This window comes from Euprymna scolopes, chromosome 22, assembly GCF_053919585.1.
Source record: "Euprymna scolopes isolate OS-2025 chromosome 22, ASM5391958v1, whole genome shotgun sequence".
Lineage (NCBI taxonomy): Eukaryota > Metazoa > Mollusca > Cephalopoda > Sepiida > Sepiolidae > Euprymna > Euprymna scolopes.
Genome location: NC_136503.1, coordinates 105625061 through 105646375, shown reverse-complemented (window position 1 = coordinate 105646375; position 21315 = coordinate 105625061). Strand labels below are relative to the sequence as shown.

The following is a 21315-nucleotide window of genomic DNA, read 5'->3' as shown; positions in this document are numbered from 1 at the left end:
GGGGGGGGACTTTTTCAGCCTTTCCTCCCTTTTTTTTTATAAAATCGAACTAAGAAATTAAATGTTGTATTTATACATGGATGTGTATATTTGGGTGACTTTAAATTTCCTTAAATTTTCTTATATAAATTTACTTTCCTTAGGTATGCTAGAATATTTGTTGAGTTGACCTTTTCAAAAAGGTCCTCCATATTGCTTTCTGTATAATATAGTTTTCTAGTTGGGGCGAGGTCATCACACCCAACTAGGATATGTTTTACTGTGAGTGTCTCCTGGCATGGGATGCACTCTGGCGCCGATTCTCCATTTAGTATATAAGAATGAATAAAGTTGGTGTGTCCTATGCGCAGCCGAGTCAGTATCACATCTTCTCGGCGTGATCTCTTGATGTCCGGACATCGTTCCTTAAGTTCAGGTTTGATTGAGTATAATTTGCTGCCCTCTTGCTGACTCCACCGCAGTTGCCATTTTTCCTGTATGTATGCTTTTATCTGGGGTCTAAGATCAGTATGTGGAATCTTAAAATTGTCAATTGGAAGGTGAGAAGATCTTTTTGCAGCTGTATCTGCCCTGTCATTGCCTTTGATCCCCACATGGCTGGGGATCCAGACAAGAATAATGTTTTTAGTGGTTGAAAGGATATTGATTTTTTCTATTAATTTTGTTGTTAGTGGATTTTCTTGTTTTTGATTTTGTATAGATAATAGGACTGATAGAGAATCTGTGAGAATGATGAAGTTTTTGGTGGTTTCCTCTGAAATTATGTTGAGTGCTAGATCGATAGCTATAGTCTCTGCAGTGAATATAGATGCTTCATTTTGAAGATTTCTCTTCATTGTGGTTTTATGGTACATTGCTGCACATCCAGTGTGATTGTTGCTTTTAGACCCGTCTGTGTAGATAAAGGTGTAGTCTGAATATCATAATTTTAAATGTTGAAGTTCGTCGTGGTATTCAATAGGGTTTGTGGTAGATTTGGACTTTTTGTTTAGGTTCAGTTTTATTTCTACTTGTTTCATGGTCCATGGGGGTGTTTTAGGCAGTATGAAGTTGTGAATGCTGGAGATTGGAATTTTCGATTCTTCAATGCTTTCCTTCATTCGGAGCCCGAAAGTTTTGATAGTTTTTCCTCTCATGTTGAAGAGTTCTTCATATTTAGGATAAAAGGTACATTGGTATGCAGGTTGTTTGGGCAAGACTTCAGTTTGAGTAAATATTGAAGGGCTAACTTTTCTCGCCTTAGATCTAGTGGGGGTTCATGTGCTTCCGTGTATAGACTGTTCACGGGGGAGGTTCTGTATGCTACTAGGGCCAATCTTAGGCCAGTATGGTGAATAGGGTCTAGGCTTTTTATATATGATGTTCGGGTTGATCCATATATGAAACAACCGTAGTCTAGCTTTGAGCGGACTAGTGCTCTGTAAAGTTTAAGGAGTGTTTCCCTGTCTGCACCCCAATCGGTATGTGCTACCACTCTCAAAAGATTTACAGCTTTGTTACATTTTTTTTTCAGATAGTTTATGTGTGGGATGAATGTTAACTTTTTGTCAAATAAAATCCCTAAGAATTTGTACTGGTCAGTAACGGGTATGGGCGTTCCTTCCATGGTTAGGACAGGATCATTATGCATGTTCTTTAGTTTGCAGAAATGCATGCATTTCGTTTTTCTTTTGGAGAATCTAAATCCATTCTCTTCTGTCCATCTCATTACTTTGTTTAAGCACAATTGAAGCTTCCTTTCTATTATAGATATATATCTAGATCTACAGCATATTAGGAAGTCATCCACATATAGGGAGCAATCTACCCCAGGGTTAAGGTTTTTTACAATGTTGTTAATTCGGATACTGAACAGGGTCACTGACAGTATACTCCCTTGAGGTACTCCATTCTCTTGTTCCTTCAAGTCCGAGAGAGCTGTGCCAACCTTTATTCTGAACCGTCTATTTTTAAAAAAATTTTCAATAAAAATTGGCATTCTGCCTTTTAGTCCAAGCGCCTTCAGATCCCTTGTAACACCGTACTTCCACACAGTATCGTAGGCTTTTTCCATGTCAAAAAACACTGCTGTTAAATGTTCCTTCCTTACAAAGGCTTCTCTGATGAAGGTTTCAAGTCTGACTATGTGGTCTATTGAACTTCGGTTTTTCCTGAATCCTGTTTGAAATTCTGTAATAAAATTCTGTTTCCAGGAACCACTTTTGTTTATAATCCTTTCCATGGTTTTACAAATGCAGCTTGTTAGAGCTATTGGCCTGAAATTCAATGGATCTGAGACGTTACTTGATTGGGATTGGATGTTTGAGTTTTCAGATTTGGGGATTGGTATTATTGTGGCCTCTTTCCAGGTCTCAGGTACGTTTCCACTGGACCATATAATGAAAATTTCAAGTAGGTATTTCATTGAGGTTTCTGGAAGTTTCTTGAGGATTTCATATGGAATTTCATCGGGCCCTGTAGCTGTGTCATGGGATTTGGTTAGCGATTCTTTTAATTCAGGCAAGGTAAGAGGTTGGTTGTAGTTTTCGGTATTTTGTGATTTAAATAGAATTTTCTTCTTCTCTTCCTTTTCTCTAATCTTTTTGAATTTCTCTGTTTGTCACATGATGAAATTTTTCATAAATTATCTGCCAGGTTATTGGAAATGTCTTTTTGATCGGTGTATATTTTGTTGTCTTTAGAGATGTGGGATATTGGTGTACTACTACATTTTCCTTCTATTTTCCTCATCATGTTCCAAACCGTTTTTGCCTTGGTATTCACATTAATTTTGGATATATAATTTCTCCATGTTGTTCTTTTGGATTCCTTTATGATTCGTCTGGCTTTTGCTCTGTTGTTTTTGAAAAAATCCAGATTTTCGCTTGTTGGGTACTTTTTGAATTTTCGCAAGGCAGCTCGTCGAGCTCTGATGGCTTTTCTGCATTCTTTTGTGAACCAAGGTTTGTTGTGATTGTTGGTTTTGGTTGTTTTCGGTATGGTATTATTTGCTATGTTTGTGAGTGTTTTAATGAAGTAGTTCAAATGGTCGTCTTCATCTTTCTTTTCGATAATTAATTGGTTTTTGCACTGTTCCTGGAAGTCTTCCCAATCCGCTTTATGTAGGTTCCATTTGGGTGTTTTTTGTTCAGTACTAGTACTTAGACTTTCCAGGATGATTGGGAAATGATCACTCCCACAAGTGTCATTGTGTACTTTCCAATCATAGTCCATATATATGGAAGGATCACATAAGGTAAGGTCAATGGCGGTGAAAGTACCTGCTGCTGGGTACATATAGGTGTAGTTTTGATTATTAAGGAGGCATAGATTATTTTTATTTATTATGTTTTCTATTTCTTTTCCTTCTTTATTTGTTTCTTTACTTCCCCATATTACATTGTGACTGTTGAGATCTCCTAGTAGAAAAAAAGGGTTTAGGGAGTTTCAATGATTTTCCTGGCCTCTCGGTAGGATATATTCTTTATATGTTTTAGTTTGGTCACTTCTTTTTCTCTTTTCCATATTTCACAATATCTAGAGCCAGCGCCATGATTTCCAAGGCAGTTGGCACACTTGAAATCTTTTCTGCAGTCAATGTGTGGGCCGTTTTCTCCACATCTTCCACACACTGGTAATCGTGTGCACTGATCTTGATGGTGTCCAAACTTCTGGCACTTGAAGCATTGGAGGGGGTTTGGAATATAAATTTCTACATTTATTTTCATATATCCAACTTTCACTTCTTTGGGTATGGTGAGAGAATCAAAAGTTAGTATATATGTATTGGTATCGATTTTCTCACTGTTTTTTTTTATTTGAACTCTACGAACATCTAACACATTCTGTTTCTGTAAGTTTGTCTTGATTTCCTCCAAGGGACAAAGTGCAAGTTCGTGGCTTTTCACTACTCCTTTGCAGGTATTTAGGGTTGGATGTCTGTAGCATTTGACTGTGATGTTTTCAAATAATTTTAGTTTCAATATTTCTTTAGTTTGTTCTTCGTTGTGGGTTTCTATTAGTAGGCTGCCGTTAAATTGTTTTTTAATAGACTTTGGTTTTAGAGTTTTAAGATTTTTTTCAATTTTAAAAGGTGATAGTTTGCTCAAAGGAGTTCCCTCTATTGATTATATTACTACGAATGTTGAGTTCCTTGGTTTTATCGTCTCTTCCTCAGAGCTACTGATGTTAGAGACATCAGAGTGGGTTCTCTTTGGGTGGTTGGGTGGTTTTTGGGAGGAATAAGCCATATATTTTGTTTTCTTTTTTCGTCATCTTTGTTCCCCACCCACCTCGGAGTCCTATTTGGGAAGAGCCTGGGGGGAAACCCATTCGCCCAGCCTCCACAGGGATACAATGATGATATAACCGACTTTGGTGGTATCATAATGATTATCTGTTCTCTCTTGATATTGCTATGGGATCTGTAGCAATCCTGAGGGGTTTACAGCCTCGTCATCGATATTCACACCTAATTGATTGACCCTCAGCCACCGCTTTCCATCATATATTAAGGAGTAGGGTTATTTGTGGGAGAGGGGGGAGGATGTGTTGTGTTAGTAGTGAGTTTTTGGAATGGGCAATATATGGTGGGGCTTGGCGTGACTGGCCGATTGGTCGGATCGGGCCTCTCCGACCGCCTGTCTAGTCGAAGTAAGGGCCAAAGTAATGTGTTGCGGTGCCTAAACTTCTATGTATCCTGGTCTAGGTTCGCTCAATCACCAGGATCACGTCCTAAGACATTACGGGTAGCAACCCACGGCTAACTGGTTGCCCCATTAAGGGATTTTTACCCTCTGCAGGGGGGCAGTCGGTTTGTTCTCATGCCCTACCGACAGGGCAAAAAAAAAAATAAAAATAAATAAATAATTTAATAGAATATATTTGTTTTCTTTTTCTTTTTTTTTTTGTTGTTTCTTTTCCTTTTTAAAATCTGTTTCTATTTAACCCATAGTTGGGACCCTAACAGGTACTACCACTCCAGGTCAGGGTGGACCTAGGAGCAAAAAAAAAAAAAAAAATTCAGAAACATGATCCAAGTTTGATGAATAAATTTGAAAATAGAAAGAAAATATAAAACTATTTTTTACAAACATTTTTTTTTTTTTTTTTTTACACTTATCAAGGCCCGGAAGCCACTCGAGGAGAAGGTTTACTGAGTGTATGATAGTACACTGCGACAATAGCATAGTAACCGTTAGTAGTAGAAATTTGGTAAATTGGATTACCTAAGGGGATGGTTCATCAAGAATTTGTTTACGTTGAACTTGAAGATGAGCATATTGCAGTCAGCTGGAAAGCAGAAAAGCAGAACAGAGTTCCACAAGCGTGCAGTTCTAAGAAAGAAGCTCTATTCATGGAATCTACGTTTGGGGGAAATTATTGGTAATGCTTTCAACTAGATCAATGTTTTTCGTGAAACTTTGACAAAGGGGACCATAGATTGGAACGCAGATGAGCACTTGCGATAAAAATAATGATAGAGCAGAGACATGCTTGCAATGTTTCTTCTATTCAAAAAACTTACATCATGCTAAGAAATCAAATTTTTTCTTAAAACATACTTGTTTGACGCCCTCCATGAAGACTGATCCCAGATGCTTCGAGGTAATGTAATTGTGATAGGCTTCAACGAGCACGCATGCCACATATTGGTGAATCCACAGCGGAAGGGCAAGGTCAGTGTTCTGCAGAAAAAGAAAAGATTTAAAAATAAAAATAAAATCACGTAAATGAAATGTTAACAGGAAAAGTTGACTTATATCTTGTACAACTATTTTTCTTTTTTAATATAAATTAGATGAATAATAATTATGACATGAAAAATAGGAAAATAAATGAAAAAGCTAAAAATTTCAAGAATGCAGGAGACTGGAACACTTGTTTTTAAAAGAACATGCAGAAAAAAAGGAAACAAAAACGCGATACATAAATGATAGAAAATTACTCGCACCATCCTATTAGCAATACGCACGTGAAAAAAAAAAAAAATTATCCTCAAGTGTGTTTTATCCTTGACAAGTAGCAATACACACGGATGATAAAACGCTTTGGATAATCACAGATTTCAAGGAGATTCTGCTAAAATCATCATATTTTAAAAACCAAAACACTTTTAGTCCTCAAAATACAACCATTTTGTTCGGAAATGAATATACTCTCTAATGAATTAATAAATAATAATACATATTATATATTTTAAAAGTTTTAAGCAAATAAAGTGATAAAAATGTTATCATAAAACGGCGTGTTAGGTAAGGTTTTTTAACGTCACATTTTCTGTTAGAGTGACGTCACTTGTTTTAAATAAAATTTTTTTTTTTTTTTTTTTTTACATAGGCATCACCACTTATCAAGGCCAAGAGGCCACTCAAGGATAAGGGTTAAAGAGTGTACAGTAGACATTGGACAATATAGTAATCATTAGTAATGAAAATTTGGTAAATTTGATAACTTATATAGAACGGCTCATCAAGAACTTATTTACGTTAGACTTGAACACAACCATATTGTAGTCAGCTGGAAAGCAGGAAAACGGAAGACAATTCCACAGGCGTGCAGTTCTAAGAAAGAAGCTTTGTTCATAGAATCTACGTTTAGGTTTAGGCACAGATAAAGAGTGGGGGGAATTATTGACAGTGTGTACAGCTAGACGAGTGTTTCTTGTGAAAGTTTGGCGAGGGGGGACCATAGATTGAAGCTCAGTTGAACACCTTCCATGAAAATAACGATACATCAGAGACAAACTCGCAACATCTCTTCTGTGAGATAGAGGTTGCAAGGAAGAGAAAAGGACATCTCCTATGAGGCTACGAAGTCTATTTTGAACTCTATCAAGGCAGGACAAGTCCTTTTATTTTTGTTTTTTTGCATAATTCTTGTAAAGTTTCACACCTCTCATTCATGCAAGTTTACATATTTAAAAGTAATTTATTTCAAAAGTCAATAATTATGAACCGCTAACCATAAATATGGGTGTTAAACACTCTCTTAAAAAAAAAAAAAGACTCCCTTAATCCTACCGCTATCCCTAGGTACAAGTGACAAGTGTAATCAAGTCCGAGTGGCAAGCTCTTCAGCATACAAAATTCTCCGGTAATCTACATGTAAACATTAAAAAAAAAAAAAAAAAAACCCAGATCCTTCCATAAAGAAAAGTGCACGATTCATCTCCCATAAAAAATAAATTGGTTAACTGTCCTAAAACGTTAGAATGGTCTCAAAATGGTGAATTATTTTACATTAACTTTATGTGAAACCAGTCCCAACTTTAAATTCTAAAATTGTTTTTGTTTTGTTTATATCAAGTCTTCAGGATATTCACACATTATTTCCCTTCGCCCTATCATTAACCCAAAGTCACAGTGGCAACCCTCCCATAATTGCACAAAAACCCTCTTAAACCCACACATAATCGTCTTAAGAAAAAAAAAAAAAAAAACAACAAATACAAAGGATTTATCTCCCATAGAAAAAAAGGTTAACTGCACTAAAACACCTGAATGCCTCAAAATGGGATATCATTTTACATTAAATTCTAAAATAATTTTTATTTATCTTTCATTAAAGTTATTACAATTCAGCTTGGAGTTCTTTAACTTATTTTCTTTTAATAGATACATGGCATTTTTAAGAAAAGCATATTTATGTGCATTTACTGCAGATTATTTGGAAACCATTAAATTCTGGCGCTTTCCAGTAGCATATTCTGATTCCTTGCACAAAAATACACTTTGTTGGCAAATGTCATCGCTTAAGCTTGTGTTTTAACAAAGATATAACATTTTTACTGAAAAAGTGGTGCAAAAATATATGCTGTAATTAATGCATGAGATCTTAAAGAGGGAAAAATATCCAAATGTGTGAAAAAAAAAGTAGTCATAACTTCCTTAATTTTAATCATATTTTAAAAATTTAACAAGATTCTTTCTTAGTTTATCAAGCTCTATGTATACCATTATTAAAATATTTTAAGCCATTAAAATTTTTTAATGTGTATTGCTTATCCTATATCTTTACAAAGCCACAATTCACCCATGCATGGAGTATTGTTACCACATCTGGACTGGGTAATCTATAACTAGTCTCTCCCTCTTAGAAAGGGTCCAAAAAACAGTCTCAAATCTAATAGGTCCCGCACTATCAGTCAAGCTCCACCCCTGTCCCATCGCCACAATGTCGCATCTTTGTGCCCATTTTACAAATATTTTAATGGAACATGCTCTGATAAACTCATACCAATTGTTCCCCTTAGATGTACGTAATCCTGACAAACCCGACAAGCAGCAAAATCCCACTCCTTCACTGTTGAGGTCTCTAGATGCTGGAAAGTCTTCTACTCTAATAGTTTTTTTTTCGTCGGACTGCTGGACTTTGGAATTCCCTCCATTTCCTGCTTCCCTGACTGTACTATCAAGCAAAAGGGTAAATGTAATGTGAATAGACAGCTTGCCGTTCAACTCCCCCTTTTCCCTTGTTAGACATGATCTTAAATAATAGTCCCTTATGTCCAAGTGATAATATTCTTGGTTTTGGGGTAAAAACGAAAAAAAAAAATAAGTAATAAAAACGGTTTTTGTCCAGAATTTCCCCTATATTAAAAAAACAAAAAGTGAAGAAAAATCTGTAGACGAAACGAAAATATCATATTCCAAAAATCACTTAAATTAATGAAGTAGGTTTATTTTCAGGAAAAAAAAAATCATTAACCGGAATTTGTAAATATTACAACAAAAATCTTGCAAGCTTGAATTATGGAGTTATCTCCCTTTGTTTTTTTGTTTTTTTTTTAAATGGCGGACAAGATAGCTGCTCTTCTGTTACTCATAAAATTTGATTTTCTTATTTTAAAATAAAACTGCATGATCAGTTATGTGATTTTTTGGAACATGATATGTTCGTCTTGTTACGGGTATGCACATCATACAAATTTTCTTTTCTTTTTTGATATCGGGGGAATTCTGGACATGGATTGTAAAACATGTTAAAAATAATTTGAAAAACGTTTAATGAAATAACACTCTTGATAAAGAAGAAAAAGAAAGTAAAAATTTAAAGAAAGACACCAATTGTTTTGAAGCAAAGAAAATAGCTAAAAATGGTACATTCCAATAGACATCTATTTTTACCTATTTTCTTTGCTCTTGAAAATGCCTGCGAAACAGTTGGATGAAACGTTTAGCAATTGAGTCGTCCTTTGTAAACAAGTCAAAATTAAGAGAAAGATACGGTTTCGAAGCGAAGAAAATCATTAAAAATGGTACATGACCAACATGGCTATTGTCGTGTTTGTCATGTATTATTTTTAATGCACCTGTAAAAAAAAAAAAAAAAAAAAGGCCTACGAAACGTCAAGTAATCGGGATGTTCTTTTCCATTTTAAATTAATGAATATTTGTATCGAACATGGTTGAATTGTAGAAAGGATTATGAATGCTATAAACAATTGCATGGGTGGCACTTTAATCGGGGGGGGGGGTCATTCCATAAATGTTTGTCAAGTTGGACAAAATTGTGAAATCACTCACCTCCCTATTGAGTCCCCAGTTAAGATTATTAAATATTGTTCTTGCAAGTAGGTTCTCTGTTGAACCAAGTTCGGTGCTGACCAACCAGGAACGTAATATGGCCAAATCTCCATTGTCCAACGACCAATCATACATGGGCAGTTCTTTAAACAAATACAAAGCCATCTGAAAGTATAAAATATTGAAGATAAGAAAAAACAGGGGTTTGTTTTACAATCCACAGAGATCTGAGAAAGTGGTAAAAAAATCTATACTCTTATAAATTTGTTTCTTTTGTGTGTATCGATTATTCATATGTAAAACTTTCATGCATCATCGGATTGTGTACACATTGCCTGAGAGATTAGAAATCAACGCTAAAATGCAGAAGAAGAAGAAGTAAAGAAGATGAACAAAATCATAACCTACCGCTCCAATATTGCCTCGGACATCTCGTAACTTTTGGAGAAGAAAAGAAATGGTCACCGGGTGGACTTGAGCAATGGCCGATAATAATTCACGACCGACTTTCGAACAGAAATCTTTCGTATGATCATACAAATAGGCAATCTGAAAAAAGAAAAACGTTTTTATTTTTTCATTTTTTTCAACCTGACATTTTGTTTAGCATCTGCTGTTAGCCAGAAAAAAAGCCAAATCAAAACAAGCCGTTTACAAACAGCCAGGAAAAAGCCAAATCAAAACAAGCCGTTTACATAAACAGCCAGAAAAAAAGCCAAATCAAAACAAGCCGTTTAAAAACAGCCGGAAAAAAGCCAAATCAAAACAAGCCGTTTACATAAACAGCCAGAAAGAAAGCCAAATCAAAACTAGGCGTTTACATAAACAGCTGGAAAAAAAGCAAAATCAAAACAAGCCGTTTACATAAACAGCCAGAAAAAAAGCCAAATCATAACAAGCGGTTTACATAAACAGCCGGAAAAAAAGCCAAATCAAAAGTCGTTTTGATTCGCCTTTTTTCTGGCTGTTGACAGCTTGTTTTGATTTGACTTTTACATAAGCCGTTCACATAAACAGCCAGAAAAAAGCCAAATCAAAAGCCGTTTACATAAACAGCCAGAAAAAAAGCCAAATCAAAAGCCGTTTACATAAACAGCCAGAAAAAAAGCCAAATCAAAACAAGCTGTCAACAGCCAGAAAAAAAGCCAAATCAAAAGCCGTTTACATAAACAGCCAGAAAAAAAGCCAAATCAAAAGTCGTTTACATAAACAGCTGGAAAAAAAGCCAAATCAAAACAAGCCGTTTACATAAACAGCCAAAAAAAAAAAAAAGCCAAATCAAAACAGGCCAGCATTGAAATCCAAATCAAGCTGTTGTGTTGCGGTGGGGTACACCGAGACAAGACAATTTATAATAGAGAGATAGACAGTGGAGCTGAGAGATAGATGTGTAATGGAAGTGCAATGACAGTTCTTTTAAACAGAAGGGAAATTCATTATCAAAGAGGGGGATACAGTTAACTTTTGGAAGGGGTTTACATACAAAGTTCATTATATAAGACGATGAAGACAAAGACACATTATCTTGCAGTTGATGACAAACGAACACAAAAAGCTTACATAACAAATATAAGACATTTATCCAGCTGGTGATTGGGATTCGATGCCTGCTACTAACGCTGATACATTGTCATCTTTTCCTCCCGTTCACTTCCTAAAGAGTTTTTGCCAGTCTCCCCAGTTTGCTGTACCAGACTCTCTCGGACTCCTCCGACTCTGGTTCAGACTGCCTGACTGATTTCTTGTCTAAAGTAAATGTATATATTGATTCTATACTTCTTTGTGACGTCAGCACGCGGGCCAGACACGTGTCCGGGCAACACGAGTCGCAGATTTTCTCTGTGGACATTCTTTAATTTCATTGTTTCATTTTTCCGACCCAATTAAACCAACACAATTCTCTGTTTACCGCATTCTTTTGTTGTATAAGTTATTCCAATTTGCATTACTTGCTACAATGGATAATTCATTGCATTCCTGGAATCGCATCTAACAAAAATGTATTTTAACTTTTAACAACTGCATTCAATTCCAGAATTCTCCTACGATAATAACATTCAATTCTAATTATTTTGTTTCTAAGTAATAACTGGGAGTTATCCCCTTCAATACATAAAGTGACTTTGCAACATGAAAAAAAATAATAATAATGAACAAAAAATAAATAATAATGAACAAAAAAAAATAATAATGAACAAAAAATAAATAATAATGAACAAAAAATAAATAATAATGAACAAAAAATAAATAATAATGAACAAAAAAAAATAATAATGAACAAAAAAAAAATCACTGTATTCATATTTTTATAACAATGACAATAAAATTTTTTTATTGACAACGAAAAAAATCAATTATTTCTACATTAGGTTTAGGCACAGATAAAAGAGTGGGCAAATTATTGATAGTTGTTTCAGCTAGACAAGTGTTTTTAGTGAAAGTCAGGCTGGGATGACACCCCGGTCATAGATTGGAGCTCACACGAGCAATTGACACAAAATAATGATAAAGCAGAGACAGGCTTGCAAAGTCTCTTCTGTGGGAAAGAAGTTGCAGGGAAGAGGTTCTGTTGTGTTTATAACCTGGAGAACTGGTTGCTGTGCCTGAGACATAATAGCCGTTCAAGAAACGTCCCCATGACATGAACAGACCAAGTCTACTCTCTTTGGTAAGCAATCTTGTCATAAAGCTGTTTTGGAGTTTAGCTGTCTCTATTCTGACAAATCAATACATTTTGGATCATTTATTGGTAAAAAAAAGAAGACGATTAATTGAAGAGAAATTGCGTTTACCTCAAATACTTCAACAGTGATGGTGTGTATGAACTCTGTTTCGGATTGGTGTCGGCACTGCACCATGTTGGAAAAAGCAGTTAATAAGTAGATGGCCTCGGAAATTGGCATTTTCTGCAGACTGTCAGCCAACTGCGCTTTCCTTAATGGATCTGAAAATCAAAACAACAAAACAATTATTCTGACGATGTTTTCAAAAGTTATCAAATGAAAATGGCAACTAAGAAATAATTTGTGTAATTTTAAAATAAAATTTATATATATATATATATATATATATATATATACACACACACACATGAAGCCTCAAAGGGAAAGAAAAAGAAAAGGATAACAACAATCGCCCCTGATGATAATTAGATGAACCGATAGAAAGCACTTGAGTAGAATATGGCTGAACAACAACTTTTAGGCAACATTTTATACAACATGCGGGCTGAAATGAAAAAGCCCGCTCGGCGAATGGAAAAGATATTCAGAAAAATCAGAGAAAAGAATAACTCTGTCATGTTCAATCAGACATGCTTGAATAATGACTTGCTGCCAAAATATACAAATATATATAGCGTCTTTAATACATGTCAGTTGGATTGTTGTTTGATTCGGATGTTGATTTATTTGTGAAATAATGTGTGAATTTGCCAACAGCATCATTATCATCATCATTTTCTACGACAGAAGTGTGAGTCTTAAACAAATTTTTTATTTAAAAAAAAAAGTCCAGGTGTCTTTAATACATGTCAGTTGGATTGTTGTTTACGTTTGATTCGGACGTTGATTTATTTGCAAAATCATGTGTATCGGATTGTTTTTTTTTTATTTGTCAAACTCATTTATTCATGCCCATCACCATCATCATCGTCGTCCTGATCATTGAATATTTATGACTTTTGGAATGTTCCTTCATGTGTATTTTACATGTATATGTATGTGTACATGTGTATATGCGTATATGTGTGCTTCTACATGAGTATGTTTGCATGTGTGTGCACATGCGTATGTATGTTGGCGTACTTCTGTATGTATGCATGTGTTTATTTCCATGTGTATGTGGGGGTGGAGAGGGCTCCCATAAGCCGTGGTGAAGGACATTCTTCTAGAAGCAAATCTCTGATTTAAAAAACCATAAAGTGGGAGACCAGTACCCGCATTAAGCTGGTCTGCAGTTTGACTTGTTGCTTGCTATCTTGTTCTTGCTGGATGTCAACATTTTGAACCGAGAGTGAGATTTAGCTGTTGTACAAAGCTAAAACTCTGTAACATCATCTTTGTATCGATACTCCCTCAGGGATTTGTCTATAAAAAATAGTCCTGTGGCGATGGAACAGTTGTGACACGTGTAGGCCTGAAATGCTGGAGGCGTGTGATAATTGATCTGCCATCATTATATGTATGTATGGTTGTATATGTATATATGTGTGTGTGTATATGTATATACGTATATGCATATATGTGTGTGTATATATATATATATATATGTGTATGTATGCATATATGTATGTGTATATGTGCTGTATATGTGTATGTGTATATGAATGCATATTTATGTATGGTTATGTATATGTAGGTAAGTTTATGTATATATATATATATGTGTATATGTATGTATGTGTGTGTATATGTGTATGTATATGTATGTGTATTATGTATGCATTGTGTATGTATATAGGTATATATGTGCGTATGTTTATAGATATGTATGAGAGTATGTGTATATGTATGTATGTATGTATGCGTGTATATATTTATATGTATGTATGCCAAAGACCGTCTTGTATGTGTGTGTATTATGTATTGTGTATGCATGTATGTATATATTTGTGTGATATGTATGTGTATAAATGTATGCATGCGTGTATATATGTATGTATACCAATGACTGTCTTCAGTGTCATGTTTGCTTGAGCGTGTGAATTCGCCGGCAGGACTAAATAAGTCAGTTTCGGGCATATGGACTTTCAGTGTTTGAGGGAGTAGCACTCGTCTGACAAGACATTACAATCATCATATATATATATATATATATATATATAAATATTAGATAGATACATATATATAGAAAATAAATTAAGTAAAGTTACATAGAAACTTTATCACATTATCAATTCAATAAGGATTAAAGAAGGGGAAAATAAAGGGAGGAGAACCTCTTTTGGCCATAGCATTTTGAAGCCAAATGCTTCTCATTAGAAGAGAAAAACCTTGCATTATACAAAAATAAGAGTAAAAAGACAATACGAACTTCAAATATATTTAGATTAGAAATGGAGAAATGAAAAAATAAATAGAAAAATTTAGTGAGGGGGGGGGGTGACATGGTGAAGAAAAAGGAAAGAGAGCATGAAAGAAATTCAAAAACAGAAGAAAGAAAGAAAGAAAGAATATGAGAAAAAAGAATTAAGGAAAATAAGAAAAATTAAAATAAGAAAAATTAAAATAAGAAAAATTATAATAAGAAAAATTATAGGTAAATCAGTTCAAGTTCATGTATATCTTCGGATATAGGGTTTTCTTGGGGTCAGTGGAGAAAACGTCTTAAAAGATAAATTATCTTATAAATTACTTCATATATCCTGATAAGTCCCTATTTAAAAAAGTTATCTAAATTCTTTAAACTATTATTATTGGTATACTGCCCACACAGCATGAGCCATATAGCATAATGGTGAGAAGCCTTGATTGTCGTTTGGGCGATCGGGTTTCGATCTTGGCTTGAGATAGTTGCCTGTCTAGTCACACTGATGAGCTATGATACAGCATAACAGTACTGCATGTGGATGACTATAATTCTCCCTATCTCGGGTTGAGCATATTGGGAAGTGATATACAAATTATCATTAGCATATTAAGCGATGCTCTTTGTGTAAATAAATCGAGCTTAGGCATTTGGACGATGTCAAAACATTGTTAATTCACTGCGCGCACAACAGCAGCTATATAGCATAATGGTGAGCAGCTTCAACTGTTGTTTGGGCGGTTGGGTTTCGATCCTGGCTTGATTCAATTCTCTATCTATATAAGAGCCAGGTATGTCCAAGGATGGAATACTGTTGCCACATCTGGGCAGGAGCTGCTAGAAAGGACTTGTCCTGCCTTGATAGAGTTCAAAATAGACTTCGTAGCCTCGTAGGAGATGTCCTTTTCTCTTCACTGCAACCTCTATCTCACAGAAGAGATGTTGCGAGTTTGTCTCTGATGTATCGTTATTTTCATGGAAAGTGTTTGACTGAGCTTCAGTCTATGGTCCCCCCTCGCCTAACTTTCACAAGAAACACTCGTCTAGCTGAAATCACTATCAATAATTCCCCCCACTCTTTATCTGTGCCTAAACCTAAACGTAGATTCCATGAACAAAACTTCTGTCATAGAACTGCACGCCTGTGGAATTGTCTTCCGTTTTCCTGCTTTCCGGCTGACTACAATATGGTTGTGTTCAAGTCTAACGTAAATAAGTTCTTGATGTGCCGTTCCATATAAGTTATCAAATTTACCAAATTTTCATTACTAATGATTACTATATTATCCAATTTCTACTGTACACTCTTTAACCCTTATCCTTGAGTGGCCTCTTGGCCTTGATAATGTGGTGATGCCTATGTAAAAAAAAAAAAAATAGTTGCTTTTCTAGCTGCACTGATGAGCTGTGATACAACGAAACAGTACTATATGTGGATGACTATATATATATATATATATATATATATATATATTAAGTAATGTGATTTATAATTTAAAAATTTAAAAAAAAATTTAAAATTTAAAAATCAAATTTTAATTAAATTAAAAATCAGTTTCATAAGAAGGAACAACAACAAAGTCAAATAAGATAATTGACTTTGTTGTTGTTCCTTCTTATGAAACTGATTTTTAATTTAATTAAAATTTGATTTTTAAATTTAAAAAATTTTTTTAAATTTTTAAATTATAAATCACATTACTTAATATTGAATTAGCTCTAGGACATTTAACTATCGAGCTTATTATATATCTAAATTACAACGAGCATTTCCTGTATTTTAATTAAACTAGTAATTTCACTATTACATTAAAATACACTTAGCTCTTTAGACTATTATTCTAATCTCCTTTAAAATATATATATATATATATATATATATATATATATATATATATAAACAACAACAATATAGTTACATTCCAAGATCTAAATATTTATTTTTCATGCAAAACAGCTCCTCCAACATGTTAAACTTTGGTACATTTTTTACAGATCTGTTTCAATATCAACTCTTTCATGCAGATACTCCTCAGAAAAAATAGAAATTCTTTGTTTATATATATATATGTGTATGTATATTAGGGACAGTGGAGGAAATGTCTTAAAAGATAAATTACCTTTCAGCTCTGCTTTACACTGCTCAAGAGGTGGCAAATTATCGGGCGAGACGAGCTGGTTTTGGCCCATGTGCAGCATCCACATTAACTTCCAGGTTGTCTCCAAAGACACACTCGCGTATGGCATATCAGTCATGTATTGCCAAGACCCCATCCTGCAAAGAACAATTAGAAACATGAACAGATGAACAGAGAAACGTCCTCAGAATATTTTCACACTCACTCATAAAAGTTGAAAAATAAAATTGAGAATCCCAGTGTTGTATGTGGGAGACTTCCACTGATCTTGTCATCTCTATATAAATAAAATGAACTCATTTTTTGCCGTCTGATTTTGACATTAATAGGATTAAAAATCAAGATATTTCATGCAAATATAATATGCACAAACGGCAGAACAATATCTGAGGTGTGTTATAGGCTTATTATTTCTCAAATTCCTCGATAATCTTAGATTTCTATACTTTTTCTGCTGAGAAGTCACGGCCAAAATCGGTTAGGATCAATGGAAGTGGTAAAATATTTTCTCTCTAATAAATTCCTCCTCCCCCTGCCACCACTTAACACCATTTGGGGATCGTTCACAAGGAACAGTTGAGAAGAGAACACCGGTTTGGCTTCGTAGTTCTTTCATGTGAAGTTATTTAAAATCACTAAACTAAGCTGCAGTGCTCTGCGGCATAGTGGTTAGCGTGCTGGACAATTCACATTATATTTTCACGTTCGCGCCGACCTACCGTAGTCGGTTTTTTTTTTTTTTTTTTCCTAAACAACTGGAATGGACTTTTCTTGGTGGCCGAACTGTTAACGTTGCAGATGTTTTTTTTGTTTTTTTTTCACACTTTATTTTCCTACTTTTACTCATGACTCCGGGTTTGATCCTTCTTACTTACCTACCATAACATTTTTTAAACCCCCCCCCATCCCAGAAACAAACACTCGGGCAACGCCGGGTACCCCCGCTAGTTGTTAATAATAGTCCTGGACTTCTTGAATCAAGTACTCCTGCTTCAGAAGAGTTGTGGTTAAAGATTGCATAATCCTTGCTCCACATTTTGACACCCAACGCAGGTACCCTTACAGGGAGTATGCATTAGCTCTTGAGACTGAATAATGGCTCCTCCTCCTCCTTCCTTTCTACCTTCTCCTGCCTTTTTTCCACCTCATCCTAATAATCTATTCCAGATGTTAATCATTTAAATTAATCTTCCAAATCATTATTCTAAAACTTCTTCTTTTAATTGTTGCAATCTTTAAGATAAATTTTTTTCACTGAGCTTGAAAGATTTTGAAACAGAGTTACATTTTTAAAATTTTTAAACTATTGAGTTTTGCTATCAGTTTAGCAAATACGAATTAAAAATTTCTTATGAACACACCTTCAGCTTGCGACAGTCCTGAATTTGTACTCCGATTTGGAGTTATCTGATATATGATAAGAAACAATATTTGTGTTATGAATGAACAAAATTTGATTACTTATGACTAGGGCTAGGACAACAGCATATTCTTTTCATTGTTTTGACACTCGAGTGCATATTCGTTGATATCTTATATGCTTTTATATAGAGTGATGTGGTTCTCAGTTAATTAAACTGTCTTGACGGCATGACCTGATTTACTTTAAATAGTTGAAAAACTGAACAAATTTCATGTTCGTCGCGTTAGGTCGGTTGATAATCGTGTTGGTTCATTATCTAAACATTTTGGTTCGAATCGTGGTGTGAGATGTCTTTTTTTTTTTTTCGATTTTTTAAATGTGGTTCTCAGTTGATTAACTGAGTCTAACTATGTCGGATATATACTCTGGTGAAAATAATGAAAAGAATATGCTGTTGTCATAGCCCTACTTATAACAAGTATTTGTAGATACTGAATTTGGAGATGACCATCTTGTAGTTTTCAGGGAAGCAATCGTGTATTGACGTGCTCCACAAATTGGAAGTTCTTGGAAAGAAAATCATCATCGGTGGCTAAGTGGTTAACGACACAGACCAACTATTAGGGAGTGCCAAGTTCAGATCAAGTTTTGCTCCACAGAAGCATTTTATTAAGGATATTGGTAACCTTCATGTAATCCATCCTGTAAGTACCGAATATCTTTCTAGAAAGAATTCTAACAATAGTTACAGTTTAACTTGCACCCAACGTTGCACATGAAAACCTGAGGCGAAGTTTGAAAATAAAATCGGCAAGCCAGAATGAGTTAGTGAAAGATGTTTGAATTTATTTAAGTAAGAACCAAATTGACAGGTGTGCGCCCGGAAGTCGTCGAGCATTACGACGACGACGAAGGTTTGTTTGTTATAAGTGAAGTAAAAAAAGAAAAGGTTTTAATTAAGCGGGCGGGGGGATCAAAACATCAAAAAAAAAAAACTAACGCAAGGCAAACGAACGATGAAAACAGAAAAATGTACACGTGAAAAATGGCTTAAATAAGCCTGTTTTGATATTAAAATTTTAAAAATCGGTGGGTAACTGAGTGTTTTTGGGTGTGTGGTCAGGGGTGGATAAGTGAAGTAAAAATAAAAAAACAGAAAAACGAATGTTACGTGAAAAATGGCTTAAATAACACTGGTTCAATATTTAGATTTAAAAAATCGAAAAAAAAAAAGACATCTCACACCACGATTCGAACCCAAAACGTTTAGATAATGAACCAACACGCTAATCAACCGACCTAACGCGACGTACATGAAATTTGTTCAGTTTTTCAACTATTTAAAGTAAATCAGGTCATGCCGTCATCTGGCGCATGCGTAAAACCGCTCGTCGTCACGAGAAGACAGTTTTTGAGAGAGAAGCTTGGTTAAAAACAATTTTTCCTATTTCACCAGATGCATTTTAACTGCGAACTCGATTAATTGATAAAACTTAAACAAAACCAACACAGGGGAATACGAGGGGTGTGCAATAAGTAATGCCCTTTACCCACTTCCAGTTGTCTGATCTAGCTGAAATTTTGCATGTGTAATGATTTATTTCTCTACGGGTTGTGTGACAAATTACAGCTCTGAACTAATTGTGGTTTCTGTTTTACAGGTGTTTGAACTGAGTCAGGTGTGAAATGGAGCCTGTTGAATGTCGAGCAGTGATCCGGTTTTTGTTTTTGAAAGGACGCACACCACAGGAGACTTTTGATGAAATGAAAGAAACTTATGGTGATAATGCCCCATCATATGACCTTGTAAAACGCTGGCATCATGAATTCAAACATGGCCAAAAGTCTGTGGAAACAGCTCCCAGACCTGGTCGCACCCCCTTCTGCTATTAATGAGCCATCTGTCCATTAAGTTGAGGCTGCCATTTTGAAAGATTGGCGCATTACTATTCGTCAAATAGCCCAAGATGTCAAGATTAGTACAGGGTCTGTGGAAACTATCATTTATGACCATTTGCATATGCATAAGGTGTCTGCCAGATGGATTCCCAGGTTGCTCACACCATTCCAGAAGCGAGAACGCGTCGAGTGCTCGAGGATGAATTTGGAGATGTGCCAATAAGATGAGTCAAAGTGTTTCAAAAGACTGATTACATAGGATGAAACCTGGGTCCATCACTATAATCCAGAGACCAAAGCCAGTCAATGCAGTGGAAGCACTTGACTCACCACCTCCAAAGAAGGCAAGGGTGCAGTCCTCCGCTGGTAAGATCATGCTCACAGTCTTCTGGGACCAGGACGGAGTAGTGATGACAGATTTCCTGGCAAAGGGTACCACAATTACAGGAGCCTATTATGCTTCACTTTTGAGGAAATTAAGGGAAGCTATCAAAATCAAGAGCCGGGGCAAGATCAGCAAAGGACAACACTCCCGTCCACAACTCGCATGTCGCCAGATCAGAAGCACGGGCGTGTGGGTTTGAAATCCTCTCCCATCCTCCCTACTCTCCTTACCTTGCACCCTCTGACTTTCACCTCTTCCCAGCCATGAAGTTGTTTTTGAAAGGAAAGCATTTCCCAGATGATGCAGCCTTGATTTATGAAGTCACGTCGTGGTTGGAGGACCAACCTGGGGTGTTTTACAAAAACGGTCTCCAGAGCTGCATCAAATGATGGGAGAAATGCATAATTCTGGGTGGTTCCTATGTAGAGAATAACTGTGCCAAGTTTCGTTGCTCTACTGCTATGGGAAGTGGGTCAGAGGCATTACTTATTACACACTCCTCGTACAAATGGTTTGTTAGCAGGAGAATCCATAAAAAACACGAAAGGAACAGGACATCAAGGGTCAAAGATAAACCAATCAGTCACACACATATACATACACCTGTTGAATGTCATTGTTTTTGTTGTCTTCACACCTGGAAGATATCGAACATATCAGTGTCTAAATATCAACATAATGCTCGATAAATATCTTTTCGTCAAACATTTTTTGATAAGATAAAATTAAACACAAGACACATAAAAAAAAAATACACAAAAAAAAACACAATAATACAAAAGGTTAAAAGTCAAAATAATAGAATAGTTCAGAGCTAATTAGTTGAAATTAATTTTTTAAAAAATGTTTTATCTATATATCTATAAAAGTGAGAATGTGTGGTGTGTGAGGACATTTCTCAACATAAACTCAACAAATTTTTGATCTATGGACATGAAATTTGGTACATAGGGTATTCAGACACGTGGAAAACTTTTTACCCGGGTTTTATTCGGA

At 35.3% G+C, this 21315-nt stretch overlaps 1 protein-coding gene across 2 annotated transcripts in view; it reads right to left on the bottom strand.

Moving 5' to 3' along the window:
• Positions 1-21315, bottom strand: part of LOC145243621 (ectopic P granules protein 5 homolog) — a 230294-nt gene that overhangs the window by 95715 nt on the left and 113264 nt on the right. For both annotated transcript variants that reach the window (XM_080106641.1, XM_080106642.1), the window contains 5 exons: positions 16655-16809; positions 12299-12450; positions 9915-10055; positions 9507-9671; positions 5544-5666 (listed from right to left, as the gene is read on the bottom strand). In XM_080106641.1, the coding sequence (XP_079962767.1) occupies positions 5544-5666; positions 9507-9671; positions 9915-10055; positions 12299-12450; positions 16655-16809 (736 nt within the window). The remainder of the gene's footprint in view (positions 1-5543; positions 5667-9506; positions 9672-9914; positions 10056-12298; positions 12451-16654; positions 16810-21315) is intronic.